The sequence below is a fragment of the Lonchura striata genome, chromosome 16 (assembly GCF_046129695.1).
Source record: "Lonchura striata isolate bLonStr1 chromosome 16, bLonStr1.mat, whole genome shotgun sequence".
NCBI classification, from domain to species: Eukaryota; Metazoa; Chordata; class Aves; order Passeriformes; family Estrildidae; genus Lonchura; species Lonchura striata.
In genome coordinates, this window is record NC_134618.1 from 2,905,533 (window position 1) to 2,933,437 (window position 27,905).

Consider the following 27,905-nt stretch of genomic DNA (forward strand, 5'->3'; position numbering starts at 1 on the left):
TCAAGCCCCCTGCCCCTGCTTCTCAGCCAGGCACAGAATTCACTCAGCTCCTTCCACACTGGAGCTGCCTGCTGGACGTGGAACTGGCAGCAAGTGACTTTATTAACTTCTCCCACCTGTGGTGGTTGCTTTTCATCTTGAAGAGAACTGAGCAGGGGTTTTTGTTTTGTTTTTGACAAAGAACTGCTGAAAATAGCAAGATTATTGACTTCCTCAAATACCACTACACCACGTGAAAGCCAGCTGTGGCACCCAGCTAAGCTGATATTTCCAGTTAGAAAAGGGGGACTCCACAGGGCTGCATTCTTTCCTCCTGCCTTCTAGAGAAAGGTGGGGAGAAAGGTGTGTGACATTTCCTCTGCCTGGTGCCCCTTTCACTTAGGGAGATATTGTAATTTATGCTTTGCACACAGAAGAACAACACAGTACCAAGCTCTAGGATATTTATTTGAGCTTTTTCACCTAAGAACTAAAGAACAAGTCTCTTGAAGCTTGATATAAGGAAGGCTCAAGGCAGAATGGTACCCGAATAAACCTTTGCCATTTTTTAGAAGCAGACATCCGCTCAGGCAGGGCTTAATCTTGCCCCTGAGAAACACCTCTGCAGCAAGTGAAGCAGCATGGAAGGTGAGGGTCACTGTGCTGAGGTGGAGCCTGGGCACTGCTCCTACACCTGGCAGAGGTACCTGGAGTCCTGGCGAGGATCAAAACCAAAGACAAGTAACACAAACACCCAAATAACAACATTTATACATTCCTGACCACACAATAGGGAACAGTCTTTTTGGCTGAGGGGAGGAAGGAAACGGAACAGTGTCCAGCACTCTGCTCTTAGAGCTGCTTCTCTTCCATTTGTGTTTCACAACAAGCTCCATGTCCAATATTTCCACACATCCATCTCATAAGGTAATTTTCTCACCAAAGAATCACCATGGAACTTTTATGCATAGCAATACATTAACTCCCTGATATTTACCAGCCTGTAGCAGGAGATAAGCATTCCTGAAGTAAACCCCCTCATTCCTCATCTTACTACTCCACAGGAAGTTATACCACATCCATTTATCCATCCAGTGTAGGAAATAGTACATTCTCAAACACAATTTAAACACAGAATCCTGGAATGGTCTGGGTTGAAAGGGACCTTAAAGCCTATCCTGTTTCCCCCCCTGCACTGGGTAGGGACAGGTTCCACTATCCCAAACTGAACATTTCCAGGGATGGAGCAGCCACAGCTCTTCTGGGCAACCTGTGCAAGGGCCTCATCACTCTCCATCCCTCGTCCCCAGTCCCTCTCCAGCTCTCCTGGAGCCCCTTTAGGACCTGGAAGGAGCTCTGAGGTCTCCCTGGAGCCTTCTCCAGGTGAGCAGCCTTCCAGCCTGGCCCCAGAGCAGAGGGGCTCCATCTCTTGGGGCATCTCCATGGGCTCCTCTGGACCCACTTCAACAAGTTCATATCCTTCTTCTGCCAAGGACCCCACGGTTCAGGTTTAACATGTAAATCAAGAGTAGAGCCAGGCAGCAGCTCACTCGACAGTACAACAAAGCACCAGCACTGTTTCAGTGTGTCTTGACTGAAACCTGCAGCTGTATTTTCCTTGAGCAGAGGCTGGCTGTCATCAGCCCCACCAGATAAGTGGTGCCATCAACACAAGCACCTTCTCACCATCTACAGACCAATTCTACTGCTTGGAGGAGTTTAGCCAAGTGACCCGGAGAATATACTTGGTTCACCTAGAAGCTGACTTGAAAACATGAATTTACAGAATGGTTTGGAAGGGACTTTAAAGCCCATCTTGTTTTAGCCCCTGCTAGTTCTAGCCCCATCACCCCAGGCTGCTCCAAACCCCATCCAGCCTGGCCTTGGACACTTCCAGAGATGGAGCAGCAACAGCTTCTCTGGGCAACCTGTTAAATCCATCAATGCATTTAACAGCGCTGACCAGGGTCACCCTTTGAGTCGATACATACTTCGGGGTGAGTTTCAGGGCGGATCTGTGGAACCCCGAGCCCGGGGAGCTCGGCGTGCCCGGCTCTCGAGCCGCCCGGGCCGGTGCCGGGTCCCCCTCACAGCCGCGCCGGGGCTCAGCCCAGCCGGGTCCGCCCGCCGCCCTCAGCCCGGCACAGCACAAACCCAACTTCAGAACGCTGCGTTTTGTCCTTAACCCGAAGGGATCCCCCGCCACCCCGAGCCCCCCGTGCGGGTCTCACCGGCTCCTTCCGTGATCCCACCGGATTAGGACTAAAATTCCCTCTCGGCTTCCCGTGTCTGCAGGATAGCGGCTCCCGGCGCCCCACACCCACCGCCGCCTCACGGCGCGCCCGGGCACGCGAGGCAGGAAAAGCCTCACACCCACCCGCCCTCCCCTCGCACGGCGGCCCCGAGGGACCCCCGGAGTGCGCTGCCCACCTCCCACCGCCGCACCCCCGCTCCCCTCACCGCGGGCGCGGCGCAGCCCGGCCGGCCCCATGCCGCCCTCGGCGCTCCCGCGGCGGCGCCGCCCCGCCGGCCCGCCCCGCCGGGCGCTGTCCATTGTGCTGCGGGCCCGCGCGGGCCCCGCCCCCCGCACGTGCGGCCCCCGCCGCCATCTCGCTGAGGGGCGGCCGGCTCCGGCCGTGCCGGGAGCCCCGCGCCCCTCCAGCCTGCTCGGGCTGCGGGGAGACGTCCCCCCCGGGCCTGTCTGTCCCGAGTGCCTCTCCAGCTCTCCTGGAGTCTCTTCAGGCGCTGGAAGGGGTTTTAAAGTCTCCGCGGAGCCTTCTCCAGGTGAGCACCCCCAGCTCTCTCGGGCTGTCCCCACAGCAGAGCTGCTCCATCGTCTTGCTGCCTCCTCTGGACTCGCCCTGGCAGATCCGTGTCCTTCCTGTGCTGAGGAGTCCAGACCCGGGCACGTCTCCAGGTGGGGGCTCATGTGGGCAGAAAAGGAGAATAACGAGGGGTGTGTGTGGAGATGGGCTCACCCCATCCCACAGAGGGGTCACAGCAACAACCCTGCCAGGGCTCAAGGAGTGCTTGGACAATGCTCTCGGCACAGGGTGGGATTCTTGGAGTGTCCTGTGCAGAGCCAGGATCGGACCTGATGACCTTGAAGGGACCCTTCAGTTCAGGATGTTCCGTGTTTCTTTGATTCCTGCCCTTGAGCAGGAGGAGCCTTCTTATGTCAGGGCAGGAGGAGGCAGAGGCACAGCTCCGGAACACAATTTAATCCTGCTTGTCCCAGGGTAGATCAGAGCAAAGGGACCTGCTCACCTGAGCCCTTTATCACTGCACTATATTGTTTGATGTATTACGTGACTTACTACACACCTGTGAACCCACTCCTCCAGCAAATATTCCCCAAACTACTCTGTTGAGGTACAAGGAGATCACTCAGATACATGACACTGAGAAGGACACTGGCAGGCATCCTCACCTCTCAGCTTCCCCTCCTCCCACCAGCTCTGAAAACCTGTGCAGTGTTTGGTGAATCTTGGGGGGCTTTGCAGCACAGGATGAGTGGTCCCTGTTTGTCAGGCCATGCGCTGGGCAGTTGTCACCATTCAGTGACAGTCCTCGGGGTTGTGGCTCTGGAGGAAATGATGCCAGCACTGCCTGACTTTGGGGTGTCAGAGTGGCTGAGCAGCTGTTCCTGGGGCAGGAGAGGCGTGTGGCACCAGGAGTGGTGGAGGAGAGGGATGTGAGAGACCAGCTGGGGGATGTTTTGCACCTTCAGAACCTCATTGAACTTTGTTTAACCTCATTTCAGGTTCTCCCTAAGGACCAGCTGCCCCTTCGCCTGCTGGTATTGAAGTAACATCACATTTACTGCTTTGTCTTTTCCTGCCTCCTTATCGCTTCCAGCTGTGGAGTGTCCCCTTATCTGAGCAGACACTTCAGGAAGCTGCAGTGCTATTTCTGATCAGCAATATTTCCTGAAATGTTCTGCTATCTCAGACTGAGGAGACCAGCCTGACACTGCTCAAAAACAACCGTTGACCATCAAATGTCAGAGCTCCCAAGGCTGCAGCCTGTGGAGCCAGAGCACTTTTCCTAAAGACCTTTGCAGCACAACTTGGCATCAAAAGCCACAAAGTTACTCAAGGCCTGCAACATCTACTTTATAAATATATATTCAGAATAAAAACAAAATGTATTTATTTATAAATAAATATTCTGAATTTCCCATCACAATACAACTTTCTTTTTTAAAGAAGCATGTCGCTCCTGTTCCTCATTTACTGCTAAATTTCCTCAGAGAAAAGAGAAGAAAAAATAAAGCAATATTTCCATCTTCCTGCTACAGAATTTACACCAGCCTGTAACTACTTTGTGCCACAGTTGTGGTTGTTTTCCCTTTTGTTCAGGTTATAAAAGCTGGAGGAGATTTTGGTGAGTTCCAATCCATCTTTCTCTTTGCTGTGCAGCCCTGACTATAATTCCTATTTTCCAACACTTGTTTTCTCCTGCTGCCAGAAGGTCACCTTGGCATTTTCCAGTGTCAGTGGGCTGCCTTTTCCCCTGACACAGGGCCAACTCTTCAGGGCATTCCCAAGGGCCCTCACTGTCCTTCCACCTACCAGGACTGGGTGTTTGCCTCAAGGGCTGCCACTGACCCTCAGGTTTTTCTCATGGGAGCTCCTCAGAAAGAAGTTCTCACCCCTCAGCAACCCAGCCCAGGAACTCCTGCAGTTAGAAAGGACAATGTTTTCCAGGAAGGACATCTGGTCTGAAGATACCGTTCAGCCTCCACTTCCCCCATTACAAGGGCATTTCACTTCAACTTCTACTTTTGTCTCAACTTCAATGCCTCATCTGGTGGCATAAATTTTAAAAACTCAGTAGCAATTCAAATGCATTGGCAGGAAAAAGCCTGTAGGGATTATTAGGAAAGCAGCTGAAAGAAGTTACAAAGGAGGTTTGTGGCAAAGCTGCAGTAAGTGAGGCCAGAAAATGCAGTGGTTTGTCATGGAGGTGCTGGGGTAACTCGGCCCTGAGCAGGTGAACGATCCCCCTGGATCCCTGAGGCAAAGGAAAAGCAGAAGGGAAAGGAAAAGGCATTTTCACACCTCCAGCCCAGCCCTTTCTGCAGTGGCACTCTGAGGAGCTGCCATGCCACACGTGTTCAACAGCCCTTAGAAAATCAGCACTGGTTAAACATTAAAGGCTTGCTTTAAAAATTCAGTAGTAAGGTTCACCTGCCTTTTAGAGCCCTATTTAAGCAGCGTGGAGGTGTATTCCACTCTCTAAACGTGAGCTCCAGTCCAGGTATCACAGTGGAGCTGAGAAGAAGAAGAGGCTCCCCACACAGCCTCCAGCACTGGGATAGACACAGCAGCCTATGCCACCGCACCCTTCTGGGCTGGAGCTCACCTCTGCCACCTCCACACCTCTGTAAAGACATCTTTTAAGCACTTAATCTCACTCTGTTTCACCAGAGCTGAGAAGAAGCTGGATCTGCTGTTCTGAGAGCCAGGAAACATTGAAATATTGGAGCTTTCTTCACTGAAACCAGACCAGCAGTACCCAGCCCCACAGCACTCACAGGCCCCCTTGTTCCAAGAGGTTGCCCCCACATCCCACGGATCCCTTTGGGCTTTGCCTTCCCCGTGCCGCTCTCAGTCCCGTTTGTTTTTTGGTGCAAAACTGAGATGAAATGTGCTGCCCAAGGTCACCCAGCCAGATGGCAGAGATCACTGGCAGGGATGAAACTGGAGACCAGCAGACTGAGATTGGGTTCCTTTCCCCCGGGACTGCAGATGAACAGTTTGCTAATGGCTCTCCTACATTCACCTTCCGAGACAATGCCGAGGTGGCTCCCTGCCCTGCCTTCCTTGCTTCTGCAGCTTTTAAAATAGATGCTCCAATCTTGGTTTGGTTTGTTTTATGAAGCAGAGGGGTCTCCCGCCCTCTGACCCACCAGCAGCTAAGAACTGAATTTCTGCTTTGTATAAGACAAATACAAAATAAACCCATCACATCAGTAATATTTAACCACAAAGCTTCCAGCCCAACAGCTGATCCCACTGATACTCTTTAAATGCATCTTTTTGAGTTTATCACCTGCAGTGTGTTGACATGCTCTGTTTGTGGGGTCTCTGCATTTTGGCTCATAAAATATTTGCCCTGTTCCAGCCTATCAGAGTCATGGAAACACAGAATGGTTTGGGCTGAAAGGGACTTTAACACTCATCCAGTCCCACCCCCTGCCACAGGCAGAGACACCTTCCACTGTGCTGGGTTGCTCCAAGCCCCAGTGTCCACCCTGGCCTTGGGCACTGCCAGGGATGGGGCAGCCACAGGTTCTCTGTGCCAGGGCCCCACCACCCTCACAGGGAAGTTTTTCCTGATACCTAATCCAAACCTGCTCTGTCAGTGTGAAGAATTCTCCTTTGTCCTGTTACTAGATGCTCTTGGAGCACCCCCTCCATCTTCTGTATAGGATCCCTTCAGGATCTGGAAGGCCACTCAGGAAGATCTAATGCAATTCAGGTTTCATTTTTATCACAAATACTCCTCCTCATTTCTGTGCAGTCATTCTGGGACCCTCCGAGGCACATTCTCTGAGACAAACACAGCACATTGTGACAGCAGCACATCTCCACAATCTTACAAGCAAACCAAAAGTATTGCAAATTAACCCAGTATTCAGCTCTCTTGTAGAGTGCTAGACAGGCCCTGTGTGAATGAAGAACATCTTGTTTAAATAACTTCTCTTTCTGTGCTGTTTGTTCCTTTATGCATTTCCCCTTTTGCCTCTTGGTAGTTCTGTGAGATGTCACCCTGTGCCTTGCTGAGTTCTGCTTGATTCCCCTTGCCTGGGAGTAAAGCCTGACACAGGTTTGCTATTTTGGGTCACCAAAATAAGTGTCATCTCCAGGAGCACAGCTCTTGTCAGAGCTTAGCTCTGAGCACTGCTCTGCAGAGGTAGAGTTGGAACAGCGGGGTTAACAGAGAGAGGGAAGTCTGCTGAGCTCGGAGCAAAGGCAAAAGGAATATGGTAAATTCAGAGGAAGTACTGGAAACCAGCTGAGAAACATGAAAGCTTTGGGGAGCATGCAGTGTTTGATCCTTGGTTGATGTGAGGCTCTCCAGTGGCTGATGGGAACATGGAGGATTTCCTTCCCAGAGCCAGTAAGCTGAGAGCACAGAGCTATTTGGGCTATTTAAAAGGTTGAGAACTTCACAGCTCTTTTGGAAACAGACAGCTCAGGAGACCCCAAATACAGTGACCTTGGAGCAGCATCCCCTTGTTGCCAGCCCTTTCCAGGTGCCAGCACCAACTGCACAATGCTTATTTCACCCAAACCCTCACCCACTCTGATTCTTTAAAACAAAATCTTCTTTCTTGGGACCTTAAATACAGATCTATGGAATAATACAGACTGTGGAAGCAGCATCAAGAATTTCTCTTTCAGACCATGTAACTGGTCCCTGCTGGGACAGTCCTCGTCTGTGCCTTTCCAGCACTCTTGGAGGTGGTGTATTTTGAGAAAAGTATTCCATGACTGTCAGAGATTTTGAAACTTCTGTTGATTTCCACAACAGATTGTTGATTTTCTAGCTGATTAAGTGCAGCCTAAAGGAGTGTGTTTTCCCCATAACTTCACCCTTTTCTCCCAGGTGTCTCAAGTGACACTGGGTATATGAAATAATGCAGCACAACCCAAGACCTGCTCCTTCACAAAATCCTGTTTGTGCTGTTCCCTGACAAGTGTGACAAGCAGTGGCTGGAGATGTCTCCCTAGGATGCCACTTCCAGCCAAATGCTTTTGGAGAGACCCTGCCAGGGGCAGACTGGGATCTGCTGGTTAACCCCAGGGGAGCTGGACGTGTTTTTCCAGAGCCAGACAGGTGAGACTGGCTTTTGCTGTGTGTGCTTCTTACCTGTCTGAGTAACACAGGAGATGAGAACAAAGCTCTAGGGCCAAACCCACAGGTAACACCAGGATTTGCTATCATTCCATCACAGCAGAGAGCACTGGGGAATGAGCTATTAAACACATGATATCCCAAGCTGAATATTTTCTCCTTCCTGGGAATATTCCTTGTAAGCAGTCCAAAGGATTATGTCTCCTTTTAAAAGAGGTCCTTTAATTTATATTCTGAGGTATGCACTCCAAAGATTTAATTTACCCCAAGCTATGAAATTAAGCTTACCTAAAATTTCAGACTGGTTATTTATGTGATATATTCCACCATACAGTTGCTAGTTTAGCAGTGCAGTGATACCTCGAGTGCAGGAGATACTGGTGAGGGTCATGATTTTGCCTAAACCTTTAATTTAGACAATAAAGGATCCACATGCTTTGAACCCCCACAAAGAAGATTTGAAGTAATCTTAACAAATTATTTGTAAAAGCCAGATTGTACCCCATTTTCTTGCAACTTCTCAATGCATCTCCCCAGGAGCTGCCAAAATAAGAGGGAGGAAAAATGGTCTCAGGCTGTGTCTTTGTCTGTGAGACGCTGAATGCAGCAGCTGCAATCAGAACCCAGAGAGCAAACTCCTTGTAAGGAGTGTTTCCATTTTATTTTCCAGATCTATGCCCATCTCAGATCTGATCCCTATCCACTGCTGTCTTAGTCTTGCATCATGTGGATCTCATTTCCCAGTGACACCAGGGACCTTTCCTGAGCTATGTTCACTATGCCCACTATGTCCTGCCCGCGTTCCAGGGAGGGCTCGGTGTCCACGCTGGGACAGGAGCACCCTGCTGGCTGTCCTGCACTCTGGCCAGCAACTGCCTGAGGTGCTGCTTCCCACCCCAAGCACTGCAGCTGGGACAAGCTATACAAAAAGAATAAAAAGAGAAGTACCAATCCCAAAACAACTAGGACACTAGGGATTAAGCTGCTTTGATTACAGTCACTAAATAGACTTTGGTTTTTCATCTGAAATACCAAAAGGGATCTTTTGGAGACCCCTGAGTCCCTCAGGTACATTCATGCTACCCAGAATACAAGCTCTAAAAGGCTGCCACAGAAATCCAGGCCTCTGTAGCCTCATGAGAATATTTTTCCTATAAAGCTGCAAACTGTGAGCAAAAAGCCTTGTATGATAACTCAGAGGTAGACACGCAGGGGAGGTTGCTGAAAAAGTCTTGGATAGTCAGGAAGAATGATTCTTGTGTGAGAAAGCTTGTTCTCAGTCTGCTTGGCCTGGAAGCTGAGGTGCCTGGGGGGTGTCTTTCCTGTCTCCCGTGGGATGATGGCCGTGGTTCGGAGCACCACCAAGCCATGGGATGTTTATGTTGACTTCTTAGGCAGTTCCGTTGGGCTTGGTGGCTGTGGTTGGTCACTCTTGGCCTGGCCTGCAGGAGGGGGCCACGTGGTCTTCTGATGAAGGTGGCTGAAAAGGAGAAATATGCCTTAGGTAGTTTGGGAGAAGGACACAGAGGAGAATGTGAAGACAGCACTCGTTATTTAGGAAAGAAGAGGAAGCCACAGATCTTGCCTGGTTAGACTGTGCAGGCTGCCTGTTTTGTCTGAGAATGCTTTTCATAACCTTGAAATTATCATTTGCAAATGGGTACTTTGTACCTAAACAAAAAACTGTGCTGGCAGATCTTCAGGTTGAGTTAAGCTAAGAAAGCTGTAGGAGATATTTAGGTCTCAAAGTGCTCTTTCAGATAACTTTAGGAAATAGCTCTGTTAAATACAAGGAGTTTAAGAGGTTTCAGGGAAATTTAACAGTTTAACGTCCAAACAAAGCCATGTCATCCTGCTTTCATTGTCTGGAGCTTCATGGCATCTTGATATCACAGCTTAAAAGATTAACATATGCAGTGATGCTTTTTCCCTTACACAGAGTGCACTATAAAAATGCTGGCTAGACAAGCCACAGAACCACAAATTCCCATCTGGCCTGAAGGAAAACCAGCATTTTATAAACCAAAAGAGATTTCCAGGAATTCACACCGTGCAGGGTCGGAAGTCTCTTTCTGTCTAGGAATTTCACAGTATTTCTATGTCATGGCCATCTGGAAGCCTCTCCTAGGCTATCTGATCAAAAGTTGTCAAGCAACAATTTTGGTTAAAAAAAACCTAACAAAACAAACAGGAATGTTTAGTATCTATGTTGTCCAAATTACAGACCACATCAGTTTTGACACCTACTCCTTGTAATTTGGGATTCCTTCAGCAGGCAGGCACTGGTCCCTGTCCCATGGCAGAGCTGCAGATGGAAGCACAGAGCCAAGTGTTAGTGCAGAGAACATGCCCATGCTGCTGCATTATGATAATGCACATTTAAATGGGGCAGGAGCTCAGAAAATGCTGACAGCACTCATAAACCAGAGGTGCTCCTGAAAGGCTGCAATTATTTCCTTTGTGCTTTGAGACAAAGCCAGTGCTGGGCCGTGGCCACGCTGAGCTGGTGAATAGCATCAAAGAGCAAGGACTGGGCACCTGTTTGGGGCTGTGCATTCACCCAGACGTGACACTGAGGAGGTCAGACACTCATTTTGTGGCGGAAGAGATGAGCAGGGTCAAATAATTGCTGCCAAGAAATGTTTAAGGCTTATGGACCAGCTCAGTGTCCCAGACTGGGAAAGCTAATCCAGACTCCCATGGAGCTGGATGCCTGCTCCTTGATTTTCTCACAGATGTGAGGAAAAGGCAGCATGGCTGTTTTTTACTCCAAGGAAATGGGGAGGTGACTGTTCCCTTCCATTCAGCATTACTATACTGGATGGTGTAAGGAAAGTTTGGATCCTGGGTTTAAAGCTGTTGGGAAATTGGACAGGATCCAGCAAGGGAAGCCCTAGGCCTGCAGGGAGAGGCTGGGGAGGGCTGAAGGAGCTGGGCTTGTTTAGCCTGGCAAAGAGGAGGCCAAGAGGCAACTCCACAGCCCCCGCCACTACGTCAGGGGCAATTAAAGGATGCTGCAGCCGAGCTGTTTTTGGCAGCGCAGCCAGTGTAAGTGGGGGCAGTGGCCACAGGCTGCCCCTGAGGGAGCTCAGGCTGTGTTCTGGGAAGATCTTTGTCACAAAGCAGTGAGGGAACACCATCCAGGAAGGCTGTGGATCTCCATCCTGGCTGGCTAAACCCACTGCAGATCCCTCTACTGGGATGGCCCTACCTGGAGCAGAAGATCTGATCTCCAGCAGTCCCTTTCAACCAGCATTTCAGTGATCCTGTGAAACCCTCCTCCTGCCTGTTTGGGTTTTCCCCCTGGATAAATGCCTTTCCTCTGGCCCTGGGCACAAGTCTTTGACTCCATACCCTGTGAGTCTGCATTGCAGATTCACAGATGAGTCACAAGGATATAGGGCAATTACATCTCAGTGAGCATGAAAGAATCAGGGAGGCTCAACTGGTATGGAAAAATATGGAAGGTGCTGGAAACTGTCAATAACACTGACTTGAGACTTGCTGGGATTCGGCTTTCAGTTAATTTAGTGCTTACCGTCCTTGTTGGAGAGGATTGGTGCTAACAGTTCTTTAGCTTCTGACAGCAAGAGGTCAACAAGATCTGAAGGTGGAAGAGATGTGTCTGAGACTGCATCTGTTTTATCCTCTTCTGTTTCATGGTTGATGCTTATAAATACGGAAAGTGCCATCAATACTTCTATCAGAGAATGGTCATTGACAATCCTGGCCAGCCTCTCAGGAAGGATCTGCTACATAAATTCTGTGTGTTTGGGGGGTTACATTTCCATCCCTCTGCATTCAAGTGTCTGTTAGACACACTTGCATTGCTTTGTTACAGGAAAATAGCAAAGTATTCTTAAGAATTTGTCAAAAGCATTTCCCTCACTTTATATTAGAAATAACCAACTTGGAAACTTAAAAACTGATTTCCATCCCTCTTAAAAACTGGCTTTTAAAGGGACAGGTCATTATCGATGGGACAGCGACTTTTCAATGATTTAATCAGTTAAAAACACACATAGAGTTGTGATACATTTATGCCCAAGTGATAGGAGATAGGCTCAGGTTGGAGGGGAGTCCAGAAGCTTAAGCTCTGTGTTTGCAGCCATTCATGCAGCTGAGAGTCTGGAGAGTTCCTTGTTTACACTCTGTCTTCTCTAACTGCTGATAAAAAAGGATGTGGTCCTGGAGCCAAAACCTGGTTTATGTTTGGAAAAGCAGGTGGGTCAAAACTCTGCTGCTCTGAAACAACCTGCCTGGGGTCTCTGCTGACAAGAGCAATTTAACCCAAGCTGAGTTTCAGCTACTCGGTCCCAAAAAAAGCCTGAACAGAGGCCAAAGTCCTCCAGCACCAACCCACCAGCAGCCTCCAGATCATCTTTCTCCCATGGCTTCACTTCCAAAGTGAAAGTATGTTTAGAAACTCTGGGTAGGTTATGTGTGAAGCTCCTTCCTCAAAGAAAGGTCAGAAAAGGACATTTCATGTTGCTATTCACCATTCCCAGAAGCCATCTCCTACCTTTTCTCATCTGGTAAATGACTGTGTGTGCTCAGGACCTTGTAAATGTTCTGTCATGCAACAGAAAAAAAAAAAAAAAAAAAAAAAAGGGTTTCAAACTTGTAGAAATGAATAATTCCTGAGAACAAACCCCATGGGTTTTGCCTGATGATCAGATTTAATATGACAGTAATCAGCTTCTGCTTATTCATTGCCCTTGAAGCGAATATCTCAAGGCCTTTTGCAGCTTAGGCAGCATTCATGAATCTACAGACACATCTGAATTCTGCATTTTAATATCACTGCTAAAATGTATGAAATGCAACACAAAAATCCTCTTCCAAGGAACAATTTTGCAGGCCGCATTTCAGTGATCATGGCTGCCAGCAATCCCTGGCTCCTGGGTTGGACCTGCACGTGTAAGCTCTCATTACCATGCACTTCTCCAACACTACTGAGGGTTGGAGAAAAAAGGAAGACATTTTGCTCCAGTGCTCAAAAATCCTGTGATGTTCAACCCTGGGGTCAAGTGAGATATATTTCCAAAGTGTGACCCCAAACTGCACAGGCTCTAGCACATAGTGCTGAAGCTCTGGATGCATTTAATTCTTCCTTCTCTGGAGCAGAGGACACAGCACCTACATTTCCTTTTGCTCCACTGTTTTTGCTTGATTTCAAGAATTCTTGGGACAGGCCACCAGTAGCCATAGCAGATACACTGACTACTAATGCTTCCCATGCTGGCCAGTTTATTAATGACACATACTGGTGTTCCCAATATAGGGAATGAAATGGAAAACCCACCAAATGAAAGACTAAACTGTGATTTTGCAGGGAATCCAGGGGGAAAAGCACTGGAAGAGCAAAGCCACTCTCTAGGTTCCTATTTATAGAGCTATAGCAGGGGAAGGTGAGCACGGATGATTTTGACAGCCTCAGCACGGGGAGCCAGGAAGAGCAGAGCCACCAGCACAACCTGCACCACAGAGTTTGCATTGCTCCCAGGGCTATGAGGAGATCTGAGTTCATTCCCTGCTTCCTCCTAACCAACCGAAAGTGACTTTTTTGAGTGAGACAGGAAAAAAAAAACCCTCTTGCTTATGGAGCAGGAAGTTGATTGGATTTGCAAAACCACCCTGAAGGAAAGAGGCCATGGTGATGCTGCAGCACCGGGGCAGGTCCACAGCTCACCTGCACAAACAGGAGCAGTTTCCTATTGCAGATCTCCAGGCGCTTCCGGGAGACTTCGGATTTTCGTAGCTGGCCATCAGCCAGGGACAGCTGCCTCTTCAGCTCCAGGATGTCCTCCTGAGGCAGGGACACAAGAGGAGGAGAAAGGTGGTGGTGATGCTCCAGCCTTGGCTTTTGGAAACAACACTTTGTGGCATTTGCTACAAGCAAAAGCAGTGTCCTTTGGGAAGGGACAGTGGAAATTATGCAAATTATAACACAGATCCAGAGTCTGTATTGGCCTTGTGGTCCCACACAGCAAATCATCTATGTGGTATTTAATTTTCTCCTGTGTAAATAGAAGCATGGTAACCTTAGTTGTGGCTGCCCCATCCCTGGAAGTTTCTAAGGCCAGGCTGGATGGGGCTTGGAACAACCTGGGATAGTGGAAGGTGTCCCTGCCCTTGGCAGGGGGTTGGAATGAGATGGGCTTTATGGTCTCTTCTGGCCCAAATCATTGCACAACTCTATGAACCCACAGAAGAAGAGTCTGAAGAGCTGTGAGTTTTTCCAGGGGGTTGCATTACCTCTATTTCAGACACGTGCTTTGCTTTTTTCCCTGCCAGCTGCATCTTCAGTTCTGCAATTTCAGCCTCCAGCAGGTGGATCACTTCCTCATAGTCCTGCTCGGCGCTGTGGGCCTGTCTCTGCACCACCTCAGCCATCTGCAGTTTGCTGTGCAGGGTCCGGTTCTCCGACAGGAACCCCAGCGCCTTCTGCAAGCACGGGGAACTTCTGATGAACACACCACGTCCCCCTCAGCTGCCAACCCCCAGCCCACCCCAAGCACCCCAGAAATCCCTTCACTAACTTGGTTCAGCCTCTGAAGCTCATCCTCCATCAACTTCTTGCTGCTCTCCACTTCTCTCAGGAGAGACTGTGGGAAATATTTTCACCAGATTAGAAGCAACAAATGACAGGACATTTTCTAGAATGCTCCTATCCACCAGAATATTATTTTACAGAAGTTGTATGCACTTTCCCCCCCACACAGGGAGAGCTTTTAGAGCTGTGACCTGCAGAATTCCACCTGGACACAGCCGAGGTGCTCACAGCCAGGTATGGGTGAGAGGACAGGTGCTGCTTCTGTTAATCACACACTGGAATTCTTAATGAGACCTGCTTTTTAAATATATTAACTCCCTGCTGAGAAGGGACTGCATGCTTGAGTACAAATAAGTTTTCCTTTGAGGTTAAGAGCAAGAAAGAGGCAATTAAGGAGAGTGGAGGGTGAGAGGCTCCTGTGCGACGAGGAATGCACAGAATGCAACCTGGTGACTTCTCCAGAGGGACAGGCCACCCCATTACCCCCACAGAGAGCTACAGCAGAGCACCCCAGCCAAGAAATCTGCTCTGAGAGGAGGCTCCACCTTCAGCCTGCGGACTTCGTGCCGCAGATCCCTCATCTCCAGCTGCAGCTGCTCCAGGTCCTCGCTGCCATTGCAGTTGAGAGAGTCAAAGGTCTGCAAGGAGAGGGACAGACTCATCACACATTGAATCAAAATTGCCTAAAAAATGAGTCAGCATTTTTATGCAATAGATCAAAATTCACATTAAATAATTCAGCTCCAGGGTGGTTCATTTCGCCCCACAGAATTTCACTCTCTGATCCCCATCATTGCTGAAATAGCTGAGCTAGAGTGAATTTTCACTTTGTGAACCAAATGAAATTACTTAGAATTTATTAATTGTGGCTGTTTCTTCTTCTGTATAACTGCCAGGCTGCTTCCTCTTATTATCCCATAGATACTGTTACTTCCTTAATAAAAATGAGAAGTTTTAGGTCCTTTACAGAATTTCCTATTAAAAAATGATTAATGTGTAGTTTGGCGTTGTCTTTCTAACTCTAGAACAACCATAAAATGGTAATTTAGCTTTTCCATCTCAGAATTCCATGGATTCAATGTAGAAGATCCATGGATTCAATGAAGGAGAGCTCTGGGGTGACTGACCGGGGAGTGAAAAGCTGAAGTATCCAGCAAATTGGCCACTTCGTGCTGAGTGAAGAGCACAGAGCTGGAATCCAGACCAGCCTCGTCCAGCTCCTGCTGCATCAGATCCCTGAGTGCTTGGAGAACATCTGTGAGAAACAATCAGTTTTTACCAGGCTAAAAGAAAATTGCTGTGTGTTAGGAGGAAATGCCGCTGACTTTGGGGCCATCCACTGGTGCCAAGCAGGATTTAGAGATGCCACACAGGTTTCTCTAATAATCCTGGGTTTGTCAGCAATCCCATCAGATTTAAATCTATTGCTGACAGCCTTTGTCAGACTCCTGTTGCTTATCCAACTGAAAAAACTGACATTTTTAAAACCGAGAAAACCCCAGATATTTTCACAGGGGAGTTCTCACAACTGTGGTTCTGAAAGTTTTAAAATTTTAAGCTAGACCCACATTACCCTGACAAAATTGCACCTGCTGCCATTTCTCATGTTACCAATTTAAACAAAAAGACAACTCAGTGAGTTCAGCACTTAGAAGAGGTGTTAAATTGACAAGTGTGAAAATCCACATTAATTTTTACCTTCAGACATGAAGGAAAGCACAGGAGAAGGGGCTGTGTGGAACAGGTGGGAGCCATCAGGGAGGTGGCACCAAGGTCCCAGAGATTCCAGTCACAGAATCACAGAAACATGGAATGATTTGGGCACAAAGGGACCAGAAAGATTTTTTTATTCCATCCTCTGCCATGGGCAGGGACACCTCCCACTATCTCAGGGTGCTCCAAGCCCTGTCCAACCTGGCCTTGGGCACTGCCAGGGATCCAGGGGCAGCCACAGCTGCTCTGGGCACCCTGTGCCAGGGCCTGCCCACCCTGCCAGGGAACAATTCCTGCCCAATATCCCATCCATCCCTGTCCTCTGGCAGTGGGAGCCATTCCCTGTGTCCTGTCCCTCCATGCCTTGTCCTCAGTCTCTCTCCAGATCTCCTGGAGCTCCTTTGGGCCCTGGCAGGGGCTCTGAGCTCTCCCCCAAGCTGGAGGAGGCAGCTCTGCAGGTGGAGTCTCACCTGAGGGGACAGAATCCCCCTCCTGCTGCCCATACCAGGGCTTAGCCCAGCCCAGGGGAATTTCTGGGTGCTCACAGCCAGGGCAGGTCCAGCTCTCATCCTCCAGCACCCCAAATCCTCCCCCAGGGCTGCTCTCAGTCTATTCCCTGCTCAGCCTGGGTTTGTGCTTGTGACTGCCCTGACCCAGGTGCAGAACATGCACTTGGCCTTGTTGAACTTGATGAGGTTCACATGGTCCCACCTTGAAGCCTGTCCTGGATGGTGCTCAGTCCCTGGGCTGCAGCAGGAGCCAGAGGCTGTCTGCAAAACCAGCACATTTGCTAAATACCCCCAATCATCCTTATTTCTGTTTCCACAAACTACGCCATTCACTCGTAGGAGAGGGTCGGGGCTCTATGTCCCATCCCTTCCTCTGCACAAAACATTGATCCAGATGCCTTGTGACTGTTCTCTCTGCTGGGGACATTGCTGATTTTGGATTTTTGCTGAAAGCCTTCTGGGGAGCAGCCCCTGTGGGCCAGCCATGCTCTGGAAGGCCACAGAAAGTGGAACTGGCTTCCATCTTCTGTGTCTCCTCTGGCCAGTTCCTGCTAGGAAAGCTGGGATTTTAAGGAAAGCAAGCCATTGCACCAACTTTCTTTTAGTCTGATTTTACCTATGCTAGCCAATGGGAAGGGCTTTAAACTGACAGAGAGTAGGTTTAGATTAGATGTTAGGAAGAAATTCTTCCCTGTGGGGGCAGTGAGGCTCTGGCACAGGTTTCACAGTGAAGCTGTGGCTGATCCATCCCTGGAAGTGTCCTCTTGGACAGGGCTTGGAGCAACCTGGAATAGTGGAAGGTGTCTGGTGGAATGAGGTGAATTTTGAGGTCCCTTCCAACCCAAACCATTCCAGGATTCCATGATTCTACAGAATGCCTTCTTTTGTGTTTGTGATTTTCCCTCTTTATAGGCTCCATCCCATCCCATCCCATCCCATCCCATCCCAGGCAGGTGTCTCACCAGCCACTTCTGTCTCTTTTTCCCTTTTTAGCTGCCACTGAAGCTGCAGAGAAATGTCAGATCCCCCTGGGCAGAGCTCCTGCTCACCTCCATAGGCCACAGTCCCCTGCGAGTCCGTGGTCAGGCTTTGCCGGAGCTGCCTCTTCTTCTCCTCGGTCACATCCAGACCAAGGTACTGCAGAACCTTGAGCAGAAACAAGGAGCCTTTCAAAAGAAAAATACTGGAAAAACAATTCTTTGGGGTAAGCACTGAGAAGACACTTGGTGCTGGGTTTCTCCAGGCAGCATCGACCAAAGGAACAGGCTTGGATTGGATTTCCAGTCTCTCCTTTGCTGCACAGGTACAGAAATGTCTGTTCCTAAACACAGGTTCACAGCCCTCCAAGAACATTTTATCTGCAATCAGAATTATGGCTCTGATGAGTTTTCCGGACTTTTATCAAAAGCCAGTGGGTTTTAGCAAGACTCAGCTGGCAAGAGCTCAGCCTCTCCTTTCTCTTGTTGCCCAGCAATTGTGTTTGGGATCAGGAAGATAAAAGCTATTAACAGTGTTTCTCATGGAGAGAGGAGACAGTCAAGCATTTTGCTCCTCCATGCATGTTTTGCACTCTCATTACTCCAGATGCCCTAACTTCTACTGATATTTATCAGTTCAACCTCAGGGCAGCACACAGAAGCAGATAAACCTGTGCAAGCCCCACTTCCCTGCTGGCAACAGCAACTGGAAGCTTTTAAAAGACAAAATCGAGCTCGGCAGACTCTGGGAAAGATCCCGAGTGAAAGGTTCACCTGTGCCAGGCTGCACTCAGAGCTCCTGCTCACAGCACCTCCCGGGAATTCCCTGGGAAGGGGCTGCGGAGGGAGCCCCTTTCTCCTCGCTCGCCTTCCCGGCACCATCGGCTGTCCCGTCCGAGTCCCACCTCCTGTGCAAGGCAGCGCTGCGGGCTCCCACACTTTGGCATGCTGGCGGGCCTGGGCACCCCAAAGCCACCTCGGCTTGTGCCAGTGTCACCCCGCACCTAACACGGCTTGGAGAAGCGAGGCCGAGCGCTCCGCTCCTGCCAGCCCAGAGGAGCTGCTTGGTCCCGGCGAGGAGCAGAGGTCGCTGCGCAGACACGTCCTGGATCCCGCTTTAGGGAATTGGGCAGGCGCAGGGAGCGGCTCCGCTGCGCGACCGTCGGGTGGCAGCAGCTGCTCGTCACATCGGGACCTCCGTGGCGCCGCGGCCCCGCAAAGGGCTCTGTCCCCACAGCCCCCCTCGAACGCCGGGAGAACCCAAGTGCCAGCCTGGGACACGGCCCCCCAAGGCACCCTGGCCCTCCCCAGGGTGTCGGTGCGCAGATGAGCAGCTCCGCTCCGTGCCCATGGAATTTGCTCTCCATAAAATGATGGAGGAATCAGTAGTTCTGGATGGCTCCTCGATGAGATATCTCTTATCTCACCTTTCCCTCCCCCACACTAGGCTGTCTGAGGTCACCCTAGCAGTGACAGCAGCACCAAAAGTTTGGAGGGCACAACCTTAGCCAATGGCATGATGTCCAAGGGAGGTGCAGCTGCCAGGAAAAGACTTCTGGAGCTTCATGGAGGACCAAGGAATACCCAAGATGAGCCAATGGATGTTTAAATGCCCCTTTGGACACAGTCAGGATGTTTCACCCTCTTTACCTTCAGAGCCTGGACTCAAACTCCAGCAAACTCATCTGAAGATGGACTATTTCCTGCACGGTACACAAGGAGACTGCTTTGTGGAGAGGGATCCTGCCACTTACCAGTTCCAGTTTTCCATCCTTGAGCCGAATATGGGGATCCAGTGCTACTTTAGGTTTGGTGCCTGAAGCTGCTTTGTAGTTAGAAGCTGAAGCAGGTGCTGAAAAATCAAACCCAAATATTAATGGGGAAGCATTTGGGTAGAGGTGTCTGTAAAAGAAAATTCAGATCTCTTGTTGCATGAAATATAAAGTGTGTGCAGTAGGGCAAAAATCCAAGTCCAGGATTTACTAAAACCAGCTCTGGAAGGCTGAACTAGGCCTGTCTTGGAAAGACTGGATACTGGGGCAAATCCTTCTGAAACTGGGCTTCTGCGTGGTTTAGAGTGACATGTTTCATCCAGGGACAAAGGACTGCAGAATATTTCCAGCACTTTGGAAATTTCCAATCATGAAGTTTTGTGAAGTCTTGGAGTTATGGTAAACTGTAAGAAAAACAAATTAAAATATGCCTGGTTCTTGTCTACGCTGATTAAGCAAAACTGAAAGAATTCCTGACACCCATGAGAATGAACAGATTAAAAGTGATGTGGAAGAGCACCATTCTGAGATTTTTTCCCTTCTCAAGACTGCAAAAAGCCTTGAACCTTTTTTCCCTCAGTTGGGCAGGAAGGTTTTTTTTGGGTAGAAGGAACCACATGTGTTGTGAGGCAGGCATAGAGGCAGAGAGAGGCAGAGGCAGCAGCTGCTGTACTGGTGAAAAGCTGTCATGAGCTGGAGGATCCAGCTGCCAACAGCTGGCTCAGCTTTGCCAGCACTGCTGCACAGCTGAAAAGGTCCAGAGCACAAACCCTGCCCCTCCATCCCTGGAGGGAACCCCACCTTTTCCATTGTGATTAACCCTTACCTGTGAGGAACCATGATACTCCCTGGGAAGAGGCATGTAGGAGGTGTTACCTGCTCCTGAAGAACCCAGCCAGACTCCAGAAGGGTGCAGGGTAACTGTGCCTGCCCCTGCCCACCCTCAAACCATCAGGTGACAAAATTCCTTCTGGTGCCAGTCACAAGATTTGCCCAGGGAGCAATTCCTGTTGCCTGCTGGAGCCCTGTTTTGCCAAGTAACACAGCTCCTCTGGAATCCCTGCAGCATTTCTCCCTCACCTTCCTGTCCATCAGGGCAGAGCCCAGGTGCCAGGAGAAGGCAGCGAGTAGCAGAGGAGCTGCATAATCCTCCTAATCCAGGCATCCATCTGCTCTGCTAAGGCCAGCAGCTGGGAAGCAGCAAGAGGGAGCAAATGGGTTTGCTGGATCAGCCACTACCACTTCCCTCTCCAAGTTCAAGGACAGAGCCATTACCCTTCGAGCCATGGCTAATCAGGATTAGCTCCATGTGCCTTTGCTGTCAGCTCTGGACACAGCCCTATCCAGGGCATCCATCAGCCTCCCAGAGAGAGGCACTGCCTGGCCCAGGCCCCCAGCCTGGCTGTTCTCTCAGAGCCAGTTGTCTCCCTCCATGGATGACAACACTGACACAAAGCCTCCTTGGCATCCCACATTCCAATCCTGGAGTGATCAAATCCCCCAGCCAAGTCAGGCTGTGGGTGGGTCGCTGCTGGTCCTGGGTTGCTGTGTCCCCATCACCAGGACTGGCTGTTCATGGTGGCCACCTGAGTGTCCCTGGCACCTGCTCAGGGCAGGGAGGACAGAGCTCATCCCTGTCCCAGAGCCTCTCCAGGGGAGCATGGAAGGCAGAGCTGAAGCTGCTGAGCTTGCCCAAGGTGAGCCAGGCATCCCTGGGAGCAGCTGCTCCATCTCCTGCTGACCCCAGCTATGGACTAACCACAGTTTACCCCCAGGGCTTGCTCTTAGCCTTCCAGAGGGGAATTGCAGCAAGGCACAGGGATCTGTAAGCAGAGCCAATGTCCCAGGGAAGGAAGGGCTGTTGGATTTGAGGCTGCAAGAATGGTGGGCAGCACTTGTTCAGGATTTGTTGGGTAAATCCACCTTTCCCTCAGGGCAGAAGTAACCTTCCTGTCACAGGGGTATGGGATACCTTGGTGGAGGTTGTCTCCTTGGGCTCTGGGGATTATTGAGGCTTCCTCAATCGTATTAAGGGATTTGGGAAGCTGCAGGGTGATTCAGGTTCACCCCCCATTGCTGTCACACTGTTGGATGAGCAGAGTGGTTCTCTCTACAGGAGGTAAGAGTTCAGGAGACCCAGAGCATAGAGATAAAACACAGAATGGAAAAATAAGCAAAAACTGAACCTCGGATGTAGAGAGAAATCTGATTTATTTAACATCTCTAAGCCATTTCCCAGTTTGGCCAATTGAAGGCATCCTCAAAGCCTGTTCAGAGCCCAGAGTTGCTGTGTACACCCCAACTCTCATTTCCTGACTTTTTTTATGCTGTGTGTCCAAGACCCCCCATTCCTCCCAGAAGGGGATGTGGCCTGTGGAGAACCTGCTGCATGTCTGACGTGGGCAAAGTCACTGCTGCAAGTGAACTACAGGCTGAGAGTGGAGGAATTTGTCTCCTCAAATATCTCAGTCCTCAAATGCCTTAGTAAAGAGTTTTGCTACTATGGGCAAACATGGACATTTTTACTACTCGTTGAATAAACCAAGCTGCTGCCTGCCCTCTCTCTGAGCAGGCTGAGTGTCACTATCACCCCATTCAATTCCACTGCAACAGCATAAACACTGATAAAAAAATGTGGTGATAGGACAAGGGGAATGGCTTCCCACTGCCAGAGGGCAGGGCTGGATGGGATATTGGGCAGGAATTGTTCCCTGGCAGGGTGGGCAGGCCCTGGCACAGGGTGCCCAGAGCAGCTGTGGCTGCCCCTGGATCCCTGGCAGTGCCCAAGGCCAGGCTGGATGGGTCTTGGAGCACCCTGGGACAGTGGGAGGTGTCCCTGCCCATGGCAGGGGATGGGATGGGATAGGCTTTAAGGTCCCTTCCAAGGCAATGCATTCAGTGATTCTGTGACTCTGTAATTTCAAGATCCTCAGCTCTGAGGAGCCACAGCTGTTTGTCACCCACACAAAGAGAATGGCTGAGCAGGACTCACCTGAGACCGTAAGCTCTGGTGGGCAAATGTCCGGAGACAAAGAAGGCACAGGAAAAGGATTTTCACGTCTATTCTAGAAAAACAAGACAAAATGGCACAGACAGTTGCTAAGAAGAATCTGTTGGTGTAAATAATGGGCAGGAGATAGAGTTCGAGACAGAGCCATGAGGGTACCACATACATCTCTTGTGCAGGTCGGCCTAAAGAGATTCCAGGGGTTTCTCTGGGAGCACCTGGCACAGGCTGAGCCACCCCAAAACCTCTGGTCACATGCAAACAGCTCTGTCCTTACTGTAACTGTGCTTGAGTGCTGAGGCTGGTTTTGACCTTGCCTGGCTTCTCCACAGAGGTTCTCCCTGAAGCTCTGCATCCAATCCAGCAGGGAGGTCCCAAGTTTGACCACAGCCAGGTGTAACATTTACCCCAAACCCATAATTATCCAGTGAGCAGGGCAGGAAGCTGAGATCAGTTCAGACCCTTTCTTGTGTGCTATGTCATGACTGAAAGCACAAGGAAGAGGGAAAAATAATCTGAGGGTGAGCACCACCAAGACAGCTGTGACACAGCTGGGGTCTTGGGTGCCAAGAGGGCACAGGACGGGCGTGAGGACAGACAGGCAGCATACATGCCTGGGCACTCTTTCCCTGGTGTGGAAATCCAGACCTCATTAGAAGTTCCATCTTTCAGCAGCAAAGTGAGGAAAGCATTTCAGTCCAGCCAAGGTGTGATTTCATACAAGTGCACAGCATCACACAAGCTGGGGGTGAGGGGTCCAACCACAGCACCAGGCCACAGCTCCAGGAGCTCTGTGCCTTTCTAGGGCATGTCTCCACCTGGTGCACCCAAAGTCAACACATATGTGACATTCGTGTAAGTCTGTGTCCCCACAGGTCTGGAAAGTAAGGTGGTTTATGATTGGTCTTGTATGAAAGGAAGATCCAGCCGGCCTCTTTTGAAGGAAATCTGTGAGGAAGAGGGCAGAAAGGATACCCAGCATGGTACCAGTCCAGGAGGGAAGTGACAAATGCACAGAATGGAGCTACAGACTCTGAAGGTCGTGTGGTTAAACCCCATCCAGCCATTCACAGCTCGAGCACTTCTCTGCAAACACAATATGGAGCTTGGCTTTGCAGGAGGAATGAGCCAGACATCATTAGAGTAGTCAGGAGCAGGAATGGGCTGTGCAGGAATGCTGGGGATTCATCCTCATCAGAGGGCTTGAAGAATAAAGAGTTGTGCCTGCCTTTGGGTAGGAGCCTAGATCAAACTGACTCCAGAGATCCCTTCCAGCCTTATGACTGGTGCTGAATGAGATGCAGGTTGCTATGCACAGAAGGGCTTTGTTTTTTTTTTTAAACCTGAGACTCTTGAAACACGTCTGAATGCAGGCCCTGGAGATTAAACTCCTGTCATTACCTCCACAGATCCATCTCTGTCTCAAACCCAAGAGAGAAGAAATTATTTCAGATTAAAAACGTCTGCCTGCAGGTAAATACATCAACAGTACAGACTTCCCACTGGATTTCCAGAATATTACTAGGGACTCCCTAAAGAAGAGTTCTCTGATCAAGGAAAGATCCCAGGATTGGTATCTGTCTCCAGGATTGCTATAATATCTCTTTAGAGATGAACTTCCACCTACCTCTGGGGACCTCACATGGACCTTCAGCCTGCAGGAGCTCAGGCCGTTTCCCACAGCCTTTGGAGGTGGGGATGGGCTGTTGTTGTGAACTGACAATCCGGGATGTAACCGTCCCCTCCCAGGGATAAAGGCCACTTCTGTGCTTCCCTCGTGTCTTCAACAAACAACAAACACAGAACAGCTTATTAACAAAACAAAAGGCACAAATTTGCAGAGCTCCCATGCTTGTGGTTTTCTCTCCAGGATAACCTCACCTAAGCCTGAGTAGCCTGCACCAGTGCAGCTGGATCTTCACCAGCTGCATTCCATTGAATCATGGAACGGTTAAGGTTGGGAAAGACCCCTAAGATCATTGAGTTCCACCATTTCCTGGGCACTGCCAAGGCCGCCACTGACCCATGTCCCCAAGTGCCACATCTCCATGGCTTTTTAACACTTCTAGGCGATTCCACTACTGCCCTGAGCAGCCTGTGCCAAGGGCTTTACAACCCTTTCCATGAAGTTGTTCCTAATATCCAATCTAAACATCCCCTGGCACTACTTGAGGCTGTTTCCTCTTGTCCTGTCACTTCTTAATTGGAAAAAAAAGCCCAATCCTGGCTCCACCCTCCTGTACAGATCCATAAGATGTCTCCTGAGTCTCCTTTTTTTCCTTTTTTAATCTTCAGTTCTGTTTCAAATCTCTGCTGGGCAGTGATAGGAGATACTAATGAGTCCCAGAACATTGGGAAGGTCTGGATTACACTTCAGGATGATACATGCCTTCAAGATTTCCTGATGTGACCACCTTAAAGAATCATTTAAGACAAACAGTGCTCTTGAAGCCAAACCTTGGTATGAAGTGCTCTGCCTAAGACTTAACAGCACCTGATGATGAGAGGAAATACTTTCTATGCCTACCTGAATTTGGCTTTTTCAATTATTTTTCTGGCCTCCTCATGTGTGCTGCCCACCAGAGAATCTCTGTTGATAGCGATGAGTTGGTCTCCAGGTCGGAGCCGACCATCCTAAACAAACGGGGAGAAAGACACAGCATTGAGAAGGGTATCTCTGCCCAAAGCCTTCTCCTGCAACACAAATCCTCATTAGCCCATGCAATTATCCATCCACTCTTAGAAAGCTGCTTCAGAACATCCACAGCCTCTAGGAAAGGTCCCCATGGCAGAGCTCCTGAGGGTCTCCACGCCAGCTTACCTTGTAACAGTCCCCATCTGGCAAAAGCTCTTGGACATAAATCATGGGCCCGTCGGGCCTGTTGGATCCGCCACTGATTGTCAGCCCCAAGCCGGAGGAGTTTGCTATAGAAATGCTCTGGATTCCTGAGTCAATGGAGTAGCTGCAAAGGAGAGAAGTCAGCAGGTGACTCAAGGTGATCTGGGTTATCTTCTCGTATCGCTGAACAAACTGCCTGGATTTATTTCCATGTGTGATCCTTCTACCTTCTCCCAGCCTTTTATTTGCATCCTTTCTTTCACCCACCATTGGAAAGGGGAAGTGAGGCTTCCTGCTCTTTGGCAGACATTGTTCAGTGTTATTAAGGTGACTGCTTCCCCTAATCCCCAATAGGGAAATACTAATTTAGAGAAGAAACTAAAAATTTAACCAGAATATATTTGGCATTCCTGGTTTTATAGCCAAAAGCACACAAATGATCAACACGGTTGTTGCTTGAATCCAACTAAATCACCAGACAGCAATGTACAGATGGATCAGCTATCAAGCAGTTCTTAGGAAACATCAAAGTGAAGCTTGGGATACACAGCTGGGTGTGTCTTAACCAGGGTTTGGACCCAAAATCGTGCAAGATGCCCCAAGAAGTGGGCATCCTTTACAGCAACACCCACCACACTGTACGTTGCTGCTGCAGCAGGTGGCTCACCCAGTCAAGGATGCAAAGGAGCAACAAACACACTGGCCCCTTCCCTCCAGGAGCTGCTGGACAGGACTCAACAGGCCACCAAGGCCCTGTGCCAGCAGGGAGGTCTGCCAGTAGCAGAGTGGTGGGAGCAGAGATTTCACTGAGCTCCCATGAGCAGCACTGCAACAGGGCAGGGTTTGGGGAAGGATTTGGTGGTATATAAGGATCAGCAAGCCTTTTCCTCCGAATGGGATGGGTGCAGCTGGTGGGTGCAGCTGAATTTTTGTTTTTCAGTTTATTTCCACAGCAGCCACTGCTCAAACAGTCCGTGCTGGCTCCTCGTGTTAGAACTTCAGACACAATAGCAGCTGTGCATCCTGTGTCCCACGGTGACACCAGCACATGTTCCCAAGCAGTGCCCTCCCTGCTGGTCAGACACCCCAGTGGAAGGGGTGCATGGGCCTCAGTCTTATGAAAAAACATTGCTTTAAGGTGAACAATCTTATGGAAATGGTGTAATTAAATACAGCATTAAAATGCTCCGTTCAGCCCAAAATCTCAGACACTGACTGTGGTGAGATTGCACTGCACCCAACTCCCATTGCTCAGCGGAGGGGCAGGGCCTCAGGTGATACCACAATGAGAAGTCACAGCCTGGGGACAACCTGTGCTGAGCAGATGGAAAGGCCCATAGCCCAAATTACATCTCACAGCTGCCCATCAATGCTCAGGTGAAACCAGAGATCTGTGATTCCAGGGGAAGACCCCTGGGGCCTGGCAGCAGCATGGAGACAAGCAGAACATGGCACAGCATGGCAAGGAGGCCACCAAGACAGGGCCCTCTAGCCTAAATGCCCATTTTCCTGCCCACAGAGGGGAGTTGGAATGAGATGATCTCTGAGGTTCCATCCCACCCAACCCATTCTGGATTCTACATCTCAGCCTGGAGGGAATTAACAGCACAGTAAGGATGGCTTGTCCAAAGCAGCTGCCAAGCAGATGATCTGGTGTCTCCTCTGTGTGGGTCTCTCACTCCATGCAAGCAGCTTAAACCTCTGGTGCCAAATATTTGTCCTCTGCAAATCCCTAATAAGCTGGTATTTAGCAAGAGGATTTACTGGTTCTGCAGTGAGGGCTGATTCTCTTTACCAGTGCCTTGACTTGTTTGTGTTGGCAAAGGAGGGGAGCTACAAGCCCTGGGGACAAATGGTCCTCATTCCATGACTGTGAACACCCTCCAAGCTGTTCCTCTGGAAAAGGGCCCTGGAGACGAGACTGCAGAAAAACCAGCTCTGCCTGTCCAAACCTCTGACCCTGCGGAATGTGCAAGGGCTGATGACCACATGAAACACACTCTGGGAGATGCTCTGGCCTCCAAAGGATGCAGTCACTGCAGACTGATGACCCCAAAGCAAAGGGCATCCAGGGATCATAGAGAGCTGCTGGTGCTCTTGGAGCATAGGGTCAAAGTGAAAGGAGCAGGACAATAGGAAACAAGCTCCAAAAACACCTCCCGAAAGCAGCAGCAGCCTTGCAGGAACACTCTGCTTGTGGTTTACAAGGTGATGTGCAGGGCCCTCTCAGCTGGCCATAAACCATGGCCTCTCCCTGGGATTCAGAGGGGAGGAAGAGGAGCTGCTGCATGGTTAACCGTGGTGCAGACATATTGATTGTCTCAACTGGGAACCTTTTCACCCTTGGGAACAAACCTCCCAGGAACAGCCAAGATGCTGCCACCACATCCAAAAGATGCTGTGGCCTCTGGACTGTTGTGGCGACAGAAGAGTAGAGAGGCCACAAGGATGAGCAAAACTGTTCAACAAGCACTGGAGTCCTTTCCTGGGTGCAGCCCCCTGACATTTGGTGGTCTCCTGGTGAGCCGCCAGGCCAGGCTGGTGGCATCTGTACGTACTGTGCGTGAGGAGTGTGCGCCAGGCTCCCGAGGAAGGGGCCGTGGGAGTTGGCAGGGCTCAGCAGCAGCGGGCTCTGGGAGCGCGAGGACGAGCCCGAGGAGGTGCTCTCCAGGTATCGACCTGAAAGC

At 49.9% G+C, this 27,905-nt stretch overlaps 2 protein-coding genes and 1 long non-coding RNA gene across 4 annotated transcripts in view; 1 reads left to right on the top strand and 2 right to left on the bottom strand.

The window, feature by feature from the left end:
• Nucleotides 1-2,505, bottom strand: part of SEC14L5 (SEC14 like lipid binding 5) — a 37,341-nt gene extending 34,836 nt beyond the window's left edge. The window contains exon 1 of one of the 2 annotated variants that reach the window (XM_021529657.3): nucleotides 2,440-2,505. The gene's annotated coding sequence lies outside the window, so the exon portion shown is untranslated. Of the gene's footprint in view, nucleotides 1-2,210; nucleotides 2,335-2,439 lie in introns of those variants that run through there. The other variant, XM_021529658.3, reaches the window with a different exon arrangement.
• Nucleotides 2,506-2,585: 80 nt separating this feature from the next.
• Nucleotides 2,586-4,281, top strand: LOC110470234 (uncharacterized). Its single transcript, XR_002465373.2, has 2 exons — nucleotides 2,586-2,896; nucleotides 3,743-4,281. It is a non-coding gene; the product is annotated as an uncharacterized LOC110470234 (long non-coding RNA).
• A 4,875-nt stretch (nucleotides 4,282-9,156) lies between these two features.
• Nucleotides 9,157-27,905, bottom strand: part of LOC110470215 (syntaxin-binding protein 4-like) — a 35,126-nt gene continuing 16,377 nt past the window's right edge. Inside the window, exons 6-21 of the mRNA XM_021529699.3 lie at nucleotides 27,777-27,897; nucleotides 25,201-25,342; nucleotides 24,907-25,013; nucleotides 24,007-24,160; nucleotides 22,365-22,437; nucleotides 19,355-19,452; nucleotides 17,673-17,769; nucleotides 15,529-15,656; nucleotides 14,947-15,039; nucleotides 14,388-14,453; nucleotides 14,104-14,292; nucleotides 13,538-13,654; nucleotides 12,368-12,417; nucleotides 11,384-11,514; nucleotides 10,093-10,150; nucleotides 9,157-9,325 (exon numbers count right to left, since the gene is read on the bottom strand). Coding sequence (XP_021385374.3) covers nucleotides 9,223-9,325; nucleotides 10,093-10,150; nucleotides 11,384-11,514; nucleotides 12,368-12,417; nucleotides 13,538-13,654; nucleotides 14,104-14,292; nucleotides 14,388-14,453; nucleotides 14,947-15,039; nucleotides 15,529-15,656; nucleotides 17,673-17,769; nucleotides 19,355-19,452; nucleotides 22,365-22,437; nucleotides 24,007-24,160; nucleotides 24,907-25,013; nucleotides 25,201-25,342; nucleotides 27,777-27,897 — 1,727 coding nt within the window. The 3' untranslated portion in view covers nucleotides 9,157-9,222. The remainder of the gene's footprint in view (nucleotides 9,326-10,092; nucleotides 10,151-11,383; nucleotides 11,515-12,367; nucleotides 12,418-13,537; nucleotides 13,655-14,103; nucleotides 14,293-14,387; nucleotides 14,454-14,946; nucleotides 15,040-15,528; nucleotides 15,657-17,672; nucleotides 17,770-19,354; nucleotides 19,453-22,364; nucleotides 22,438-24,006; nucleotides 24,161-24,906; nucleotides 25,014-25,200; nucleotides 25,343-27,776; nucleotides 27,898-27,905) is intronic.